At 41.0% G+C, this 17,206-nt stretch overlaps 1 protein-coding gene across 1 annotated transcript in view; it reads right to left on the bottom strand.

Annotated features, from left to right (window-relative positions):
* Nucleotides 1-130: 130 nt before the first annotated feature.
* Nucleotides 131-17,206, bottom strand: part of APPL2 (adaptor protein, phosphotyrosine interacting with PH domain and leucine zipper 2) — a 36,187-nt gene continuing 19,111 nt past the window's right edge. The window contains exons 6-21 of the mRNA XM_030478093.2: nucleotides 16,497-16,538; nucleotides 16,321-16,379; nucleotides 15,216-15,362; nucleotides 12,921-13,003; nucleotides 8,899-9,057; nucleotides 7,634-7,822; nucleotides 7,273-7,315; nucleotides 7,139-7,195; nucleotides 6,936-7,024; nucleotides 5,190-5,342; nucleotides 5,016-5,068; nucleotides 3,683-3,857; nucleotides 2,991-3,027; nucleotides 2,720-2,860; nucleotides 1,991-2,038; nucleotides 131-1,214 (exon numbers count right to left, since the gene is read on the bottom strand). Of these exons, the coding sequence (XP_030333953.1) occupies nucleotides 1,086-1,214; nucleotides 1,991-2,038; nucleotides 2,720-2,860; nucleotides 2,991-3,027; nucleotides 3,683-3,857; nucleotides 5,016-5,068; nucleotides 5,190-5,342; nucleotides 6,936-7,024; nucleotides 7,139-7,195; nucleotides 7,273-7,315; nucleotides 7,634-7,822; nucleotides 8,899-9,057; nucleotides 12,921-13,003; nucleotides 15,216-15,362; nucleotides 16,321-16,379; nucleotides 16,497-16,538 (1,604 nt within the window). The 3' untranslated portion in view covers nucleotides 131-1,085. The remainder of the gene's footprint in view (nucleotides 1,215-1,990; nucleotides 2,039-2,719; nucleotides 2,861-2,990; nucleotides 3,028-3,682; nucleotides 3,858-5,015; nucleotides 5,069-5,189; nucleotides 5,343-6,935; nucleotides 7,025-7,138; nucleotides 7,196-7,272; nucleotides 7,316-7,633; nucleotides 7,823-8,898; nucleotides 9,058-12,920; nucleotides 13,004-15,215; nucleotides 15,363-16,320; nucleotides 16,380-16,496; nucleotides 16,539-17,206) is intronic.

The raw sequence follows: 17,206 nt of genomic DNA on the forward strand, positions 1-17,206 counted from the left end.
AAGTACCATTTATCATGGTTTCAGGTTAAACAGGAAGGGGGAGAAAAGTAAACTTATTAGCCAAATCTATCTACTGTCTAATTTCAAGAAGACTAGAATAGACTCAAATAGACTATGAGACTAGTCAATATATTGTGGACTTACAATCTAGCATTTTATTGCTCAGTTTCTCAAAACCAAAGATTGCTGGTAGACTCGGCTGTTGCATATCACCATAATGTTAAAAATACAAAGAATTCTTCTTATAAAAGTACTTATTTGTCCTACAGCCACCACCTCTGGCTACTTAACTTTGAAGAAACCTAACCCTAGAAACAACTGCACACAACTAACATGCCTCCTTCGCTGACTACTCCTGCTCTTTGCATGTCAGTGGTATTTAGAATAATAAATCAAGGATGTAAATTCTGTCCATTATTTAATTACAGATGGTGTGAGTGTGGTCCCAAGGAAGGTAAGAGTAGGCACTTACTTAGATTTGTTTTGTAAGCTTATTCTAGATGCAATATAAAAATAATTATATTATTAGGAAAAATTTAGTGTTTAACAAATTGTTTTGTAAATAGGCTAGCACAAAAGAGAAATCTTGTTACAATTACAACTAGACTAAAAATAACTTCATCTGAAAATAAAAGTAAATAGTGCATTTTTTGCCTTCATTCAGATGCACATCATCATGCAAACTATGGAAGTTGACTATGGTGGGGAATTTGAGGCTGGGTAGTTGTTGAAGGAGCTGACGCATTGATTTCAGTGGAACTGTAGACTGCTGGTCCGGTCAAGGTGAAGAAGCATCAATAACCCTTTGTGGCTGACAGGGGGGCTGTCTCAACTGCCAGCAGCAAGGGGCTAATGCTGAAACATTCCCAAAGATTGTCAGCTTCCAGGCCCATCTCCACACTGCACATTCACAGATGCACAAGCCCTGCTGCTGTTCCACTGCAAATCCTGAGGAAGCTCCAGTGCAGACGCCTCACTCCCTCCAGCAGGAAGATGGGTTCTGGCCTCCTGTGTGCACGATGGCTGAAAACATGGTCCCTGCTGCTCCTGCTCCCAGCCAGGCTGCAGGAAATGACAAGAGTTTGTTATGCTTCTGATTCCTCCCCTTGTTCACGTATGGCTCCATCCTCTTCTGACTCATCATTCAGAAGAATGAACTTCCCATCATTTGTTAATGGCACAGACTTCATTAGCTGAGCTAGTGCTTCTGGATCCTGAAAGGGAAAAAAAAACCCACAAGGGAGTTCAGCAGGCTCCAGCACTCCTTGAGGAACACACGCTTCTCCCAGCACTTCTTGGTAAAGTTTTGCAACTCTTTTATGACAACCTTTAGACTAAAGTTTTGAAACTTAAACAATCCCTTTTGGTTCAAATAAACCCCCGCCTTGAGTATGTGAGGGGAAAAAAACAGTTATTCACTTTGAGCTTTTATTTTGCTGTTCTTATCTGGCATTGCTAGAATTACTGAAAAACAAGGGGGAAAATTAACTACATTAATTATTATACCTGTACTTATTACCTGTGACTAAAAGCTCATTTCCCCAACTGTTCTGAAATCTTAGCAGCAAAAATATACAGCATGTATTGATGTATTAGTGTCACATCTTCCTATAGGTAAAATTTCTCTAGGAGGAGTTAAGTAACATTGCCATTCATTTTGAGTGGAAAAACACTCTACCCCACAGTGTTTGGGGTTTTCTGACAACTTTGCTCACAGCTTCCATTCCAACATGAATAACTGAATTTGTATAGTTCTGAATCTGATTTAGGGTGGCAAAATTTTATCTCTAATCAAGCTACTGCAAAGTCAAACTGAGTTTATTTTCATATGAACTACCCAGGGGCTGTGTTAAATAGAGTGCTCAGAACTTTGTGATTAGGAGGAATTGCAGTTCTCCTTTCTTAGGCACACCAGAGGTACTTGGAGGGTGCAAGCAAAAGCAGAATAGGATGTATCACAATGCAGACATGGAGAATGAAACAAGCTTACCTTCCTTGCCTCAATGATTTCTTTTCCCAAGCTAATGGCATAGCAAATCTATAACAAACAAGAAATATATGTAAAGTTCAGGTTTGGGGTTTGTTTGTTTCTTAATTGGGACTAAAACACAGACGTGTCAATGCACACCTAGTCCTAAATACAGGTCTAACAGCAGAGGTGGAATACCCCTTCACTATGCTAACCACGTAAGACTATCTTGGGTTCTGCTTCAGAGCTCACTTAGGCTGGTAAATCGCTGCACTCACAGTTTTACTCACTAAACTTTATTTCCAAACCCAGGGGATCTTTCCAGTGCATGTAAGAGTGGTGTTAAGACATAAGTTCTCCAGCACATTCCTTATTTCTAATAGTCTGTCGTTATCCCATGCAGCGTATCGTTTCACCACACCTAGTGGTGTTACCACGGAATGGCTGCCCTGTCTTTTGAAAGCTTCACAAATGTGCATGTCTTAACATGAGCTGATGTTCACACTTGTTACTGCTGGTGCTTGGCACACGCTTCCCCCTCTCTCTCACTGCTGGTGTGAGCAACCACATCCTTTCTTCCTTGTGGCACATGCTGCTGCAGCATCTATATGCTATCACCATGTTGAAGCATGTTTTCTTGGCAAGAAACTGAGCTGCTCTTGCTTCTGTAGCACTGTTTCCCAGATGTGTAAGGCAAGAAGCGCAAGACCTCTTCTCTAAATTAAGTATTTTATTAAATCTTATGCAAACCTTTTCTCCTTCTGTGTTGCTCTCAAAAACATATGCGCTCATGGATTCTTCTCCCACCGGCTCACTCAGATGGACCACAAAGCCAATCAGTCGCCTGTTATCCTGATGAGCAGCAAACTGTGTCACAGTGGGGAGGTCAAACTGGAAAAGTGTCATGAAGGATTTAGTTTTTTAATCAGCATATGGTTTGCTTGGTCAAGAGCTCAAGTTCATGTGACTTGAGTATTCAGTGCTGTGGCAGAAAACCAGGTTCAAAACAGAAGTTACTTACACTTGTGCGTGTAACTTGGGTCTGAGGATCTATTAACCTGCAATTGTGTGTAGGGGACAAAAAGAAAGAAATTATTTTAGAGTGATTGTTAGTCATTTCAAAATGCTGTATAATAAAAAGGCAATTGCTATAGCAGTTTTACAGATAAGGAAATGTGCACAGAATCAAGTACTTTATCAGTGATCCCAAGTTGGTCAATGGCAAGGTTCAAGCTCTAGACCCTGACTCCCAGCTGCCTGACCCGTGTAAGTCACAGGATCTTTCTGAAGCACTGATCTGGTAAGCACCCTGACTGCACGTGCTACCGCACTGGATGTAAACGCACTCCAGCTAAAGTAAAGATCTTGCTTCAGCACATTCTCCATTGACAAGACTGTCCACAAGACAGCGATGGCTCTCTTGCTGTTACTACATGTAAGGAGAGAGCATCTTCAGTGCTTTTTTTTTTTTTTTGCATCTTTATCCTTGCAGAACCTTGTAGCCCCACTGCATCCCCTAAGTTTGGTAGGATGTTCTTACAACTTTCTAGATACTACAGAGTAAGAAAAAGACACATTTTTACAAAGTAATCTTAGGATCTTGCTCTCTCGAAGGGTATATTTTTCTTGGGAAAACAAGCCCCAAATATACTTTACTAATCACAAGTTGTACGAAGAGAATAGAACATTGACAAATTGAAGGTTTCACAGTACCTCAAGTTCTTGCTGGTGACCATGAGATGGGATTCAGTCATACGGAATATGTTGTGGATGGCACGAGCAGCTAACACTTGTCTCATTGCTTCATAAATCACCTCACTTGTGGCATCTGACTGGACAGCCATAGAGCCCAAAAACCGAACTATGAACATCTGCTGCAAGAGTGAATCTGTAAGATAAAAGGTGTGATCTGCTTTGCTGTGCTGCCTCAGTTTTCCAGCAGCTCAAGTTATTTATGAAATAATTTTTTTTCACTTAAGAAACCCAAGAGTAAATCCTGTGGGTGGTGAATGTTGTGAGCAGTGACTTCCTGCTGCGAGCCAGGCAGGGCCCTGACCCAGTTTTAAACAGTGCTTGAACTGGCAGCAAGCGTGCGTATGTGAAACCACAGTTGCTTGGAAACTCTCAAAGTGTAACTGGTCCTTTATGCCTTATTTGTTAGTAGAATTTACTTGCCTGTCTTATCAGGTGCATGTAAACCATGCATGTAAACCGTGATAAACTTATGACTGTGCACAAGCCTTGGCTTCCATCAAATTAACTCTTATCTTTAAACCTTGTGCATTCCTCGCATTCTGTATCCTTCTGACCTTCCATGCAGCTGGGTCTAGTGAGGTTGTCATTAAATTCTTCCCTGCCCATTGACTATCACAAGACAACTCCTACTTGCAACTCAGTACCCATTATGTGACAAGGCCACCATTTGATGAGGCTCTCGTTATGGTTGGCGGTGAGCAAGGTAAAGTGGGATGAGTCCTGCTGAATGTAATGGTTCAAAGGCCACAACAGCTATGTCTCCATTGCACAAGAGACCACAAAGACTGATACATAGCAGCTTGAGCTGAGCAACACCAATCCACATGTGCAGCATGAGATGCAGGGCAGTCACTTGAGCACTGCACTCTCTTTGGTGTGCTGCAGTGGAGTAGGGCGCTGCTGCGGACACTGCGGAGGTGCTTGTCACAGCTGCTCTGCTGCCAGGCAGCTTGCAACCATCCTACCTTGCACTGGGGTAGCACACATAACTGTTAAGGCTTGTTCAGCCAGGAGAAGAGAAGGCTCCGGGGAGACCTTAGAGCAGCTTCCGGTACCTAACGGGGCCTACAAGAAATCTGGAGAGGCACTAATTACAAGGCCATGTAGTGACAGGACAAGGGAGAATGGCTTTAAACTGACAGAGGCCAGATTTATGTTAGAAAGAAGTTCTTCACTATGAGGGTGGTGAGACACTGGCACAGGTTGCCCAGAGAAAGCTGTGGCTGCCCCATCCCTGAAAGTGTCCAAGGCCAGGTTGGACTAATTTTATCTGGAAAAATGAAGCACTCACCTTCCTCTTCATCTTTGCTGCTGTCTTCAGATTCCCCAAATGGATTTGCACGCCTATGAAGTAAGAATAAAAGCTGTAATTACAGATTCTGGTCAGCACACACATGCTGCAATACCTAATCTTCTCCCCTGAAATCACTCTGCTAAGGTGATCGATCACTGTCTCTGGCTATACCTGCCACCTCTGTTCTGGTCCAGGAATTCCATGGCAGGCAATACGATATCAAACTGAATTGGTGTTCCAGGAGCAATGAGTTGTGTGGAGTCTTGAATGCCGGCTGATTCACTGGGAATTATTTTATCATTTTCCATATTCTTTACATTCTGGCTAAAATGAAAATGGGAGAAAAAAAATGTTTCAGTCAACCAGTGATGCCCTATCTTTGCTCTGGGAGGGAGACGAGATTATTCAAAAATCCAAAGCGGGATTGAACCACTATCCATAAACTTAAAAGTATTTACCTGTCACTGAGGACTCCAATAAAATCTCTGTTGTACCTAAAATTGTTTAGGACAAATGTAAATGCTGGCATATTAAACCTGCCTGCAGATCAAAGCTGAGTGCGGGCTGGCTTTCGGCAGCAGGCTGCTGTTGGCCTCCCTGCCCTCCAGTGGCCATATTCCTAGCAGCGCGATCAGCTCACACAGCAGAGACCTGGACTTGTGCCTGCAGGTGCAAATGGCAATCCTGACATCTTTTTAAGATCTTCCTTGGCCACAGGCTAGTCACGATGCAATAGTTCTGAAGTATTATTACACACTGGGGCTGATTTCTTCCTGCACCTTTTCTCAAAGAGAATGAAATCCCAAGTTTCCCACAGCTACAGAAGGCTTCGCTATTGACACATTACTCCATGTGGTGCACTGGGTTTATCCTATTTGTAGAAAGTTTTCTGTTTCTTTCTGGTTGCACACAGATGTAAAAGTGACTCTGGAGATTAGCTGTGAATGAAATAGCTATTTCCTTTGCCCAGTGAAATAGATGGCAATACTGTTCTATTTATAAATAGAGGAGCTGCACTGTGAATAAAATCAGAAAGAAATTGACTGGCATTCTCCCTGGATATAGAGAATCTTTGGAATCTGTAAGCAATCATAATAAAGGGAATCATAACTCATAGCAAAGGCACTGGCCTGAGAGAAGTAAAAGAGCTGGAAAAGGTTTGAATTTCTAGAAGTAAATATCTTAAGTAAGAATTTACCATTTTCTAACAAAACTTGCAGAAAAGTCTCTTCATGTTGAAGTCGGTGTAACACAAACTTGCCTTATTTTATTTATCACACTGCTTTTGAAAGCTGGATTTCAGTCCAGCACTGAGCTTGAAAGCCATTTCTGATGATGAAGTCTAAATATTTCCCACTGGGCAAGATGCCACGATCACATGGACACAAAGAAATGATATATAAAATACATATTTTGAATATCCTAGAGCATTATTAACAATTTTTGAAGGAGGGGAGCTTTACTGGTTCCCCAGGGATATTGCTGGGAGGGTTATTGCTGAATGAGCACAAGAGAACAACAGGAATTATTCTGACAACAGTGTAAGGCATATTCCTGTGACTGACAGGAACTGCTTGAGGCAGTACACAAGAATATACTTACTTCAATGTATATTGAGGACTCTGCTGTATTACTTACATTACAAGTCATTCCTTTACAGCAAAGCACATACAACTACAGCATTGTTTGTCCCTAAAGAAACAGCAAAATCCCACTGGCAACCGCAAGATGCTACCCTCAACATGGAGCATCTCTTACAGCTTTCAGAAGGAAACATCAGAAGCAGATGAAATTTGCTGGAACACACAGGCTTGTAAAGCCAGGGCCTACACAGGGCTTTCTACTGAGTGCCTTTTGCCCTGTAGAAAGGGCATGACTGAGCACTTGGGCTCTAGGCTGTGCAAGTGAGAATGTTACCTGGGGTGGCGAACTTCAAGTTTCTTCCCAAAGCTGGTAATGGGAGTCACTGCTTGTAGAGCTGTCTGATTTAACTTGATTGCAGCTGCCTATGGAAACAAGACACAACAGCTCTTTGACACATGTACTTTACATTGCCACATAAAGAACAATGGGAAAGCGAGTTGGAAGGAACAGACTGAAAGATGGAAACAAGCTCCCACCTCTGGATTGTCAGTGAGATAGATCTGTCTGGAGATGTTGTTGATGGCACATATCCACTAGAAGAGAAAGATGACACTGAACTCTTCAAGCTCTCTTGTATTCAAGAATAACAACATTAAGAAAATATTTTTACCTCCTCGTATTCTTTCTTGCTTTCTGCTTGAAGGGTTATACCCCTAAAATATAAAAACAGTTTATCAGTGCAAACAGTGGACTCCAGGACGGTTTGACTCCAGGTCTTAAAATAATGTCACCAAGCTTTGTATCTATTAACCATCAAAAGAACAAAATTCAGGAATAAGCTGCAGCTAAAGGATACCGCATATGCTGTTCAAGCAGTTGTGGGGGAGGATGGGAAGGAATATGCTTTTAATTTGGAAACATCCTTCTGGAAACCCAAAAAGGCATACTATTATAGTAAGCATGTTTTACATGAAACAGCAGCTGAACGGGTAGGTGTGACTGGCTGTCCTCAAATAAAACCTGTCTCATACGCTTTGCCTGTAGGAGTAGTGATCTGAAAGCAGTATCTTCTGTCTTCGCAGTCTACAGCCATAACAGAGCAGTTGTCCAGGTCCTGAATCAATCCTCCAGCTACTGCTCCCCTTGGCTGACACATCAAGTTGCCACCTTGAGTGAAGAAATACAGCCTTTCCCAAGTTGTAGTCACCAGACCTGTTTTACTGAAGACAAGATGCAGTGATAAAGACTCATTACTATTTAGAAATCACTCCAAACATACGTGAAACTGCAAACGTACCCTGATACTAATCTGAACTTTATGTCCAACCCTGGGATTTTTTTTTTTTTTTTATGATTAGTCTCTTAAGTAAAAGCAGCACCTCACGTATTCCTAGCAGAGACTAATCCTTAATGAAAGCTGAAAAATTAAACTAATTCCAAATGCCCCAAGTTAAAAACATTCTCTGCAATATCTCCTAGTTAAGGAGTAAAAAGAATTATTATTAACTGACATGAAATACTATTAAACTGGATAAGGAAAAAAAAATATGCAATCTGAAGAGCAGCATCAGCTATTTCAGCACAAAAAAATCATCATTAAAAAAGAAAAAAGTATCTCCTGCAAGTGGTATCTCTGAGTCCATCTTCTTCCTACCTATGGAGTCCTATTATGTTGTAATCCAGCTCTTAGAATGCTACAAGAAATTAGTAAGTGTCTACTCACACAAAAATAATTACTAGTCAAATTAAATGAACTGATATTTAATACATAAACAGGGTTACTATATGGCACCAGTATACACAGCTCCTGAGGAAGCCGATGGAAGATTTTATTTGGAAAATCTGCACAGGTAACTCCATGTATGGTATACATTCAAAGTTATGCACTTGCATTGTCTATAAAGCTTTTATCTATGTAAAGGAGATTGTTTATGAAAGCATGTAGTAACTACAAAATATAACTATTTCTGTAAACACTGTTTTCTTTAGCTCTAATAACTGGAACAATCTGAACCCAGCCCCATCAGTTTTTAGCCACTTCAATGCACGGAATCACCCCTGTAGGTGAATTCAACGAGAAATAAACTTCTGTTTTGAGGAAAACAGTTTCAAATACCCCTAATTTAGCTTCTAAAACACACTTCCAAAGATGACAGAGATACTTGGGAGCTGAAGAGTACAGCCACCACAGTGATTCAGGAGCTTCAAACATCATTACCTGAGGAGCCTTTACAACCTAAAAAGTGTAGCAGCTAGTTAGAAACGAAACAAACCAGCAAGTAGCAAGAGTTCTTACTTTCTAAGATTAAGGTAGCCAGCCTTCTGGATGAGATTTCTGTTAATAACAGGTGAAGTTACATCAGAATCTGGGGTGTAAACAGATTCATTAACTGCAATTAAATCCTGTTGGGATACCCTCATTTTTTCAGCTTCAGCATCCAGCTCTCCCTGTATGCTGGAAGAAAAACCAACACAAGAAGAAACCCAAAGCCATCGTTAGTCAATTTATACCAGGATATAGCTAACATCTGTAAGTCAAAATGAACAAAAATACCAGTTGAGATACAGAATCTTTGGGAAGGCAACAGCCAGTGCAGGTTTATCAAGGGCAAATCAAGCCTGACCATCCTGATTGCCATCTGTGATGCAACGACTAGCTTGGTGGGCGGGAGAAGAGCAGTGGATGCTGTTTCACTTCAGGAAGACCTTTCACACGGTCTCCATAGTATCCTTATAGCCAAATTAGTGAAATACATGCTGGAGAAGTCGACTACAAGATGGGTAGAAAACACATCTGGGCTACAGGGCTCAAAGGGTTGTAATCAGTGAGATGAAGCCCAACCAGTACCCAGCTATTAGTGATGTTCCTCATGGGTCAATACTGAGGCTTGCAGGTTTACAGTCTTTAATGAGAGCTGGACAACCCACATGAGCAGATGACAATAAACTGGGAAGACTGATTGACAGATATGGTGAAGTGGAGAGTTCAGAAGAACCTTGACATGCTGCAGAAATGGGCAGACAGGAGCTTCATGGAGTTCAGAAAGGACAAATAGTCCTGCTGGGATGGAATAACCCCATGCAACTGTAAAGGATGGAAGGCATCTGGATAGAAAATAACTTGCAGCAAAGGCCCTGGGGGTCCTAGAGGACAAGTTGAACATGAGCCAGCACCACACCCTTGCAGCAAAAAAAGGACAGCCACATCCTGGGCTACATGAGCAAGAGCATAGCCAGTAGGTCAGAGGAAGGAATTATTCCCACCTGTTCAGCACTGGTGAAACTCCAGCAGAAGCACTGTGTCTAGTTTTGGTGCCCCAGCACACACAAGACAGAAACAAAAGTCAAGTGAAAAGCCACCAAGATGGCCAGGCGGCCAGAACATGTGGCCTGAGAAGAAGCTGCTGGAATTGCTTTTCAGTCTCATGAAATCAAGGCTAAAGTGGGCGGGATGTCTCACTGCTAGCTTACCCTGATAGGAAAGGTAGTAGCTAGCCGCTTACTGGAATACACAGTGATAGGATGAAAGACAATGGGCTCAAGCTGTAACCAGATACTGTGTGCACCATGCATGAGAGGGAGGGAGACAGAGAGAAAGATGCTCAGAATGTGACTGGACACAGTGCTGAGCACTCTGCTCTAGCTGACTCTGCTCTCAGCAGGAGAGCGGACTGACCTCTTGAGTTCCACATTGCAGTGGCTGTTCTTTGACTGTTAGAGAAACAATACTAGCAAATATTTGATTTATTAACTTTTCCAAACTGGAGGAGTTATTAACTGTATCCAGGCTACTAGCAAAACTCATGGGGTGGAAACATAAGAATACTTGACACTGCATACCTTAGAAAGTCCCTAATACCTGCACCTAAGCAATAAGCAATTTTCTGCCTACTTCCTGCCCAAGTGGTTAAACCTTTTGAAGAACTTGAGCATGTAACAGAGACTGTACACAGCAGGACCAGAGATCCATGTAGTCCTGTCTCTGAAAGTGGCAAAAAGCCTGTGGAAAAGTACATGTATTTCTTCTCCAGTCTTCACCCCAGTCTTTTGTAGAAGTTGGTGATATCCTGTAACTGTGGAAGTAATGTAGACACATAATGCTGCATTTAAATCAGGACTAAGCAGTATCTGACTGGCCAGGAGAAGGGTTCTTGCATCATCCTGTTAGTCTGTTTCATGTTAGCTCATTTCCAACTTTTCTGCATGTTCAGAAAGCTGAGACTTCCTAAACTCCCACATCACCTCCAAAATGAGAACAGCTGTGTGTGTCTAGCCAAGTCATATGAGAGGCTGAGTTATAAAGGCTGAGTAGTATCATCAGATCTGAATTAAATTAGACCATATTTTGCAAGCTAGTACCTTTTCAACGTTATCGTTAACTGTCAGAATAAGAATTATTTGAATTCCACTTTGAAGTAAAATGGAACAGTGCTGGCAGTTTTTTTACATAAGGGCTACTTCAATGAATCTTTCAATCAGACATTTCTGTTGCAAATTGCTTCCAATAAAACTGCCCTTAGCATCTTCATGGTTCCCAAGACTGGATTACTCTTCCTAAGGCATGTTTCTCCCATCTCCAAGGTAGAAAGGAAAGAAAAACTGATAATTCTGAAGTTCTATGCACTTGTGGCAATCAGACCACTTGGTTACTGAGAATATTTTAGTGATTGGTCTTGTGTTTTTACGCTGTTAGCAATACTCACTGTATAAATGAAAATACTGTTAAATATGAGACTCAGGTTTCACAGTCAGCTTAAAAACATGCAAGACTACATCACTGCTGGAATTCTGTACCTGCACAATAGGTCTCATCAGCTTGTGGTTCCAAGAAAACAAATCTGACAAATAAAAACCCTTTAGCATGATTAGCAAGCAGATCTGACTCACTGAGGCCTTGTGATCCCCAGCACTAAGGAAGTAGAAGAGTGGGCAGCACAGTTTTCAGCGATTGCATAATCTTAAGTCATGAAGCCATGTCCTGTATCAGTAAATGCCAAGCTGCATAGTGTCATTCAGAATTCTCAAGCTTCTCTCTTGATTTTTCTACAGATGTCACACTCCTGTAACTAGTACTTGAGCCGTACTTTCAAGCTTTGCTGTGTGACAGACTTAAAACATAAAAAACAGACTCAGAAAAACAACTGAGCAGCCTATTTTTGCTGCCATTTACTACCATGTACTATCCAGAATTCAAATCCTTTGGGCTTTGGAAAATAAGAGCTTATTCTATCATAAGGATCCGGTGACAGTATCCTCACTGTGCCTGTAAGACACAAGCAAGATGCTCCAGCCTTAGTAAATAAAGGGCACTATTTCGAGGGAGTTTAAATCTGTCCTCCAGCCTGTACAAATGCTGCAGAAGGATTTATTTCAGAAGTGAGTGTGAAAAGATATATATGTAAGTATAAAGGTACAGGAAGTAAAGAATCATTTCGTGAAGGAATCTACTATGCAGGACAATTACTTATAACACTGTTCTCAAATTAACAAGTATGCATTATTCAAAATGCCACCAGAGTCAGAATAAGTAATGATTTGGCTACAGTCCAATATGAAAGGAATGAAGCAATAATGTGAAGGACTCAGCCTAGTGTTCCAGCTGATTTAAAATAAATGATGAATGTTCTAATTGCACTTTAAAGGTAAAGTTTACATTTACAGGGACTTAGTCACAAAGAAAAGGTCAATCTTCACTACAAGTAAAGGATGGGGGTAGAGGTACGAAATTGGGAGCATAAAAGTGGGTCAGTTTATTGAAATAAGGACTTAGCCAGAGTAGGTTGAACTCAGTGGACTGATACAGCTTATACTGGATGCAATGGATACGTTCTCTAGGATGAGGAGTTTTGTTTGCCTTGTGTAGCTACATCATCAAACACTACAGGCTCTAAATCCTTATTTGATATGTCAATGGATTATTGTTACAGTATTATTACAGAAGACCCAGCAAGTAACTCAGAATGCACTTTAGCTCTACTGTATTAATTCTGTTAACCCATTTCAAGCCCAAATTGCATGCTTTTTTTATCCATGTTGAGACACAGGGATGTAAGAAAGCATATGAACACTTTACAGTATATAGTTCCTGACTATACTGTACAAATACTCTCTGCAGTGCACTGACAGCATTTTCCTTTGCATGTACAAACATACTTCCTTTCTACTTGCTGCTTCAGCGAAATATGCCCAACAGTGCAATGCAAACATGGTAGGAATCTCATAAGGAAGAAACACGGCACTCTGTTACATGCTGAAGATTAGAGTGCTATTACTCAGAATTCGATGGAATGACAAAAGGAAGCAAATGTACTGCATTACCTTTGAACCATGTCTGAAACGGATGACAAAAAGCTGTCCATTCTTTTGGAAAACATCTCTGCCCCTTTCTTAAAAAAGTTGATCTGAAAAATACAAGAAAATGGACACTAGAAGTTATCTTGGCTTTGGCAGAGAAATAACAGATTGTGGGGACTGAGTTAACAGTGATCCCATCATGACTGATGCTTTTGGCTGGTGATCAAACACACGGTCGAAGCAGCTGTGTTGCCTTTCTTTGCATTTCTCACTTTTGGAACTTTCCACATTTTCACACACACATGAGCTGCTGGGTGCTGATAGGTATGTTTCCAACAAACTTGCTAAATAACTGAAACAAGGGAAGAGGCAGCGTTCTCCCACACCAGCACTGTGCAGAATTGGGTCTAGTGGTGTTGTGAGCCACTGCGTGCAGTGCTACCATATCAAACAGAATGAGACACAAATCATCCCTTAGATTTATTTGTCCAACCTGGACTACCAGCTCCAACCTGGAAATTTTTAAACTGCTATGGCAAAGTCAGTCAGGAAAGTGATAAAGTGTAGCTGTGCTAGCAGAAGCCTCCAGGGCAATCAGTTATGTCAACTACAGATTTGCCATGGATCTTGTTCTACTGAAGGGGCTAAAAAAAGCTACTAAGGCCAAAGTGCACATTTTAGGACAGAAGATGAATTCACTTGGCTGGTATGGCTCTGCAGGCATGCAGCAGCAGCAAAGCACTCAGTGTAGCCTTGACCTTGGATGACCTGCTGAGGGGCACATAGTCATCATCAGGGCCTACTGGCAACTGTGTGAAATATGGACATGGCTAATGAGTGTGTGCAATTAATTAGTATAAAAAAAAAATAAAATCAGTGAACTACTCTGGAAAGAGATATAAAAGCAAATTCTTGGCTGTTAAGCAATTTATTAGCCATTTCATTCAATCTTACTTGTGATTCTGCTCCTTTTCCCCAACCTTGGGATGTGGGGTTCCTTTTACCTGTAACTCAGGTTCCCACACCCATGTTATTGACCAGACTCCCTTTACAGACAAAGGAGAGAAAGCACGCTTTCTTAAAGAATGATTTACCTATTCTATTTCAGAAGCCTACTTCAGGATGGAAGAGCTCCAAATTCACTGATGATAGACTGATATGCCTTCTTTAGATGTTGATGTCAGTTTTTAGTCAAATAAACCCTATATTAGCCACTGCTTCTTCCAAAAATTCCTTATGATCTGCTTTTGTTGGAAATGTGAAATGAGACATGCTTTGAGTAATTAATAAAGAAAATATATACTTGGCCTGAAGGGCAGTTCACAGTATTCAAGCATCAGTATCAACCAGCTTCTGGCTACTCAGTCATTCCCATGATTACCTAAGACCTTCCTGTATAAAGTACTCAGATATGGCAGTTTTGCCAGATGAGTTCTTTTTGGCTTCCAGTAAAGGAAGCTAATGCAGTTCTTCCACTTAGTGTAATTACAGTAGAGAAGCAGTGTGTACTCCCATGATGGGGAAAGTGACCGAATTCTCATTTATTACCTATCTTATATGGGAGCACGTGATCTGCAAAAGACACAGAACAATGGAGATGATGACCCACACTACAATCTCTAACAGAGCACTGCATCCTTTTTTTGTGTTTTCATAGCCCAATTCTCATTTTCCCAACTTTCTTTCATCAATGTCAAAGCACGACAGACCATTAAAATGGGTGGTAATTGGAATCAAGAGCTGTGAAAATACTAGGATGTCTCCTAACATCCTGGAGAATGACATTATTAGGATTATTACTGCACTTTACAGAGCTGAGAAGCACTCTATGAAATTGCTGGCAGAATAAAGATTAGAAAGAGGATTTGCCAGCCTTATACTCAATCCACTCTACTGTTCTGTCGTTCCAGTTCTCCAGAGCATGCTCTGTTCCCTACCGTGTACACCCCTCATCAGTATGCTGAACACTATGTGCCAGGAAAGGAACTGCTACATAGGAGAGTTTGTGCGGAGTAAACAGTGGAAGTAAATGCGGCTGCACTGATAGCTTAGCTGTGAAAAAAATTAAGCCCAGGCTGATTTTGCATTTAAGTGTACTGGGTTTTTTTTCATTGGTGTCTTTCCTGAACATGTAAGCATTCGACTATCTGCCTCAAACAAAATCAGTCGTTAGAATCTAGGCAAACTGAAGAAATGTTTTTCCCTCCCCTGCTACAATTTGTCAGTTCTCAAAAGAAAAAAAAATAAAATTCCAGGGCTACAATGTTTTACTCTTCCCAGGGAGGTGTCCAAGAGATACAGACACTTTATTGTCCATACCTGTCCTCGTGTATACCCTAGCATAGGTTCCATCATTGCCACTCTCTTCCTGTATTGCAGAGCATTCAGGGCACAGTAATATTGCAGAGATGAAAGGTGCTGCTTTCTTCTTGCGTTTGCCACTTCTTTTGCCACTTCTGCCTTAAGCTGAATAAAAATTGATAACAAGGTTGACACAGTGTTATTGTGCATATGGATACATTTACAGATTATTTTCAAGTTATCTTTAAACAATTCTTATAACAGAACTTCTCCACATTAAAATGATGGAGGAGAAACTATGAAAGTAAATCCAAAACCCAAAGCAAGTACTTCAAGCCCTTCTCTGGCAAGATACTTAAGCATTTGGGGAGTCCCTGTGACTATAAACTATGCAACTATCACCACTGAAGTTCTGGATCTGATCTCAGTGCAATAGATCCGTTGGCAGCCGAGATCACAACACAAGCCTATAGGTGCAGAATTCAGGGATGAATGATTCACAATATGCTATATCACATTCTGTTTTGGTCCTTTAAGGACCACCATGTAGAACTGATACACTCTTAGGACAGAACCAATCACACACTTTTTGGCATACAGAGGTATGTTTTGGAATGGTGGTCCAGTGGGCAAAGAAGAAGAAATGTAAAACAGTGCCACCAACAGAATTATGTACCATAAGTGGAATGACAATTGACACAGAAAATTTTAGCAGGAAGGTAGATGGGAAAAAATTGAATGCTTTATAAACAGCAGACACAAGGCTTCATGACAGTTCACAATGAATTGTACCCAGAGATACAGCATCATCACATGTGCTGTACAACAGTAGGCCTACACAAATCTATTTATAGCCATTCAGATTGCCTCTGTCTGAACAGCTCCCCTGGACCTGAAGGGCTCTAGTTCAGCACAATACTTGATCATTGCCTAACTTGGAGAAAACAGGCATAACTTTGCTAAATTGAGGTTTAAAAGCTTTGTGTCTGCTTGGAAACAAAATCACAAGTACTCTTGAGCTACTGTGAATTTAACTGATGAACCCTCTGAAGTGCCCAAGTGAACAATGATGCAGACAGAACAGCTGATGGAAACTTTTCCTCTTCCCTTTCACATTCGTTACCTTTTCATTTTCTTTCCTTTTCGGTAACCTGCTATACTTTGCCATGGACACGTCATGTTCTGTAGACAAGGAATATTATTTTTTTTAGAATGTGATGTGTGTGTGCGCAATTTCAAATGTTTTCTGTGATATAACAGGTGCCCACCATTAGAAACAAACAAAACAGGGAAACGTACCATTGCTAGCAAGGCCAAAAAGATCCTTCAACGTGCTTACTTCTGGAAAAGAGAAATCACATATTCAAAGTAAAACCATCCGTAAAAACCTTGTTCCACTGAGACCAATTTGTGACACATTTAATGCCTAAATCACTCCAGTCCTTTCACAGCAGAGATGCACAGGTTGTTCCTGTCTTGAAAATGATAAACCAATTCAGCTGCTAGAGAAATGAATAGGTAGATAGCAAAGTAAGAGCCAAGTGAGTTCACCTGATTGAGCAAGTTATCACTATGAAAAAGATTCCTTATCTGCCAGTGAAATTTAGCCAAAGAAGCACCATTTCAGTATGTTTGTTACAACAAAAGGCCCACCGCTATCATAAAAGAGTGGCAGTTCTGAACATCTTCCTGACAATGCTTACGTGACACTGAGAAATCTACTGTCCCAGAGACACATGAACTAAGCACTTTTCCTGTACATCTTCATCAACATGGAACATTTTTTGCTAAATTCCTCCGTGGAAAGAAACATGTATCTAACACATCTGACTGCTGGCTATGATGCTTACATTGCAAACACTGAGTCTCTGATACAGTAACTCAACTTTCACAAGTGTGGGGCACAAGCTCTCTCAGCACCCATATGTATGCTGCAACTGGCAAAGCCCTTCTCAAAAAGCTACAAAAACCCAGCACATTCACAAGAACAGACATTATGCAACTGTGAA

This window comes from Strigops habroptila, chromosome 3 (assembly GCF_004027225.2).
Source record: "Strigops habroptila isolate Jane chromosome 3, bStrHab1.2.pri, whole genome shotgun sequence".
Taxonomy (NCBI): domain Eukaryota; kingdom Metazoa; phylum Chordata; class Aves; order Psittaciformes; family Psittacidae; genus Strigops; species Strigops habroptila.